This window comes from Pteronotus mesoamericanus, unplaced genomic scaffold, assembly GCF_021234165.1.
Source record: "Pteronotus mesoamericanus isolate MK-2021 breed Mesoamerican mustached bat unplaced genomic scaffold, CSHL_Meso_final contig_20, whole genome shotgun sequence".
Classification (NCBI taxonomy): Eukaryota; Metazoa; Chordata; class Mammalia; order Chiroptera; family Mormoopidae; genus Pteronotus; species Pteronotus mesoamericanus.
In genome coordinates, this window is record NW_026555085.1 from 7016696 (window position 1) to 7018506 (window position 1811).

A 1811-nucleotide genomic window follows, 5' to 3' on the forward strand; every position below is an offset into this window, starting at 1 on the left:
ATTATTCCTGGTGTTCACTGGCCAGCTCTTTGACACCATTCAGTCTACCTCCACGTGCTGCAATGCACATATTTAGGGGGGTATCTAGGGAATACAGAGTTGAATAAATCACAGTCCCAACTGTTAGCGAGCGCGGCATCTAGGTCATTAGAATCACCTGGGAAGCCTTTGAAAAACTCCCAATGCCCAGGCTGTGCCCCGAGCCCATTAAATCAGAACCCGCTCTTTAGGCCGGGACAGTGGCATCAGCTTTTTAAAGCTCACCAGTGATTCTGATGGACAGCCCCCTCAGAAAGGGCAGGACCAGTTCAGCCCGAGAACCCTGGCTCTGGTCCCCAAGTGTCCCCACAGGGTTTAGTCTGAGTTGAGGTATGGGAATTGGCCTTAGTAAGGTGCTAAATGAATTAGGTTTATGAAGGAATAATTTACATAGAGTAAAACCCACACTTTATGCAGTATAGTTCTGTGAATTTGGGCAAAAGTCACATAACCACCATCACAATCAACACATAGAACAGTTCCATCCCCTCCGAAGTGCTGTCCCTTTGTTGTCATCCTCTCCTTCCCTCTCCTCGCCAGCCCCTGTACCCTGGCAACCATTGATCTGTTTTCTCACCTATAGTTTCCACATATATGGAATCATGTAGTATGTGGTCTTTTGAGTCTGGCTTCTTTTACTCAGCATCGTGTATTTGAGACTCATCCACGTTGTATGTGTTGGTCTTTGTCCTTTTTCATCGCTGTGTAGTTCTCCCTTGTGTGGGTTTACCACATTTTACCCATTCAGCAGCTGAAGGACATTTGGGTTATTTCCATTTTGAGCAATTATGAATAATGCCACTATGAACTATAAGCATTCATGTTCAGGCTTTGTGTGAGCATACATTTTTTTGAAAAGATTTTATTTATCCTGCTGGGAGAGGGTCGCGGAGCGCCTGTACCTGGACGGGGATGGGGTGCTATCCGCGCTTGCCCAGGGGACTCCACATTGAGATTCTCTCAAAGCCACAGGGAAAATGGTGGGAAATTCATCATTGCCATTGCCAGACAGATCGATTTGTGGCCTTGTTCTTTTCTTAAGCTCCCAATTTGGCTTCATACTATATCTCATGAGGGCTTTTATTCCTGAATCTTGGCTAAACACCTTAAGCTTAGCCTATTGGCCTCAAAATAGGGAAGCCAGTAAGAAATATTTGTGACCTAGAACTGCAGAAAGGCTCAGAAGTCGGATATACCAGGTATTGGGTAGTTGCATTGCCCATCTACCTCCTCATCACTGTAGTAATCGCGTATGTACTCTTATTTGGAGTAAACGAGATGAGTACCTTGCCACTCAGCTCCACTCGTGCAACCACGGGTAACTATGCGAAAAACCAACAGCAGAAGAAATACCAAGAAGAGGCCATCCCAGCATTAAGAGATATTCCTATCAGTGAAGTAAACCAAATGTTCTGTCTTAAAGCCAAAGAACTTTATACCAAAAACTGAATTGAATTTAGACTACCTTCAAACATTTATTATGTTTTGACATAATAATTTGGACCATAATTACCTGTCTTGTTAATACCTGGCATTGAAATATTTTGAAAAATGTCAGAAGAAAGATTTTATTTATTTTCAGAGAGAGGGGAAGGGAGGGAGAAAGAGAGGGAGGGAAACATCGATGTGCATGCAAGAGAAACTTCAATCAGTCGTCTCTCACATGCTCCCAACTGGGGGCCTGGCCCTCAACCCAGGCATGTTCCCTGACCAGGAATCAACTGGTGACCTTTTGGTTTCCAGGACGCACCCAACCCACTGAGCCACACCAG

The 1811-nt window shown here is 44.6% G+C and overlaps 1 protein-coding gene across 1 annotated transcript; it reads left to right on the plus strand.

Moving 5' to 3' along the window:
- The first annotated feature begins 979 nt into the window (after window positions 1-979).
- LOC129067015 (phosphatidylinositol N-acetylglucosaminyltransferase subunit P-like) lies at window positions 980-1488 on the plus strand. The gene is made up of 2 exons (XM_054568731.1): window positions 980-1171; window positions 1239-1488. Exons 1-2 carry the CDS (start codon window positions 1017-1019, stop codon window positions 1486-1488), a joined length of 405 nt encoding a protein of 134 aa, XP_054424706.1. The 5' UTR covers window positions 980-1016.
- Window positions 1489-1811: the final 323 nt, after the last annotated feature.

Excerpts from the sequence above, each read along its gene's own strand:
- LOC129067015 (XM_054568731.1), top strand. The coding sequence starts at position 1,017 with ATGGTGGGAAATTCATCATTGCCATTGCCAGACAGATCGATTTGTGGC. Across the intron at positions 1,172-1,238 it reads TTAGCCTATTGGCCTCAAAA|GTATTGGGTAGTTGCATTGC; the intron begins TAGGGAAGCCAG and ends CGGATATACCAG.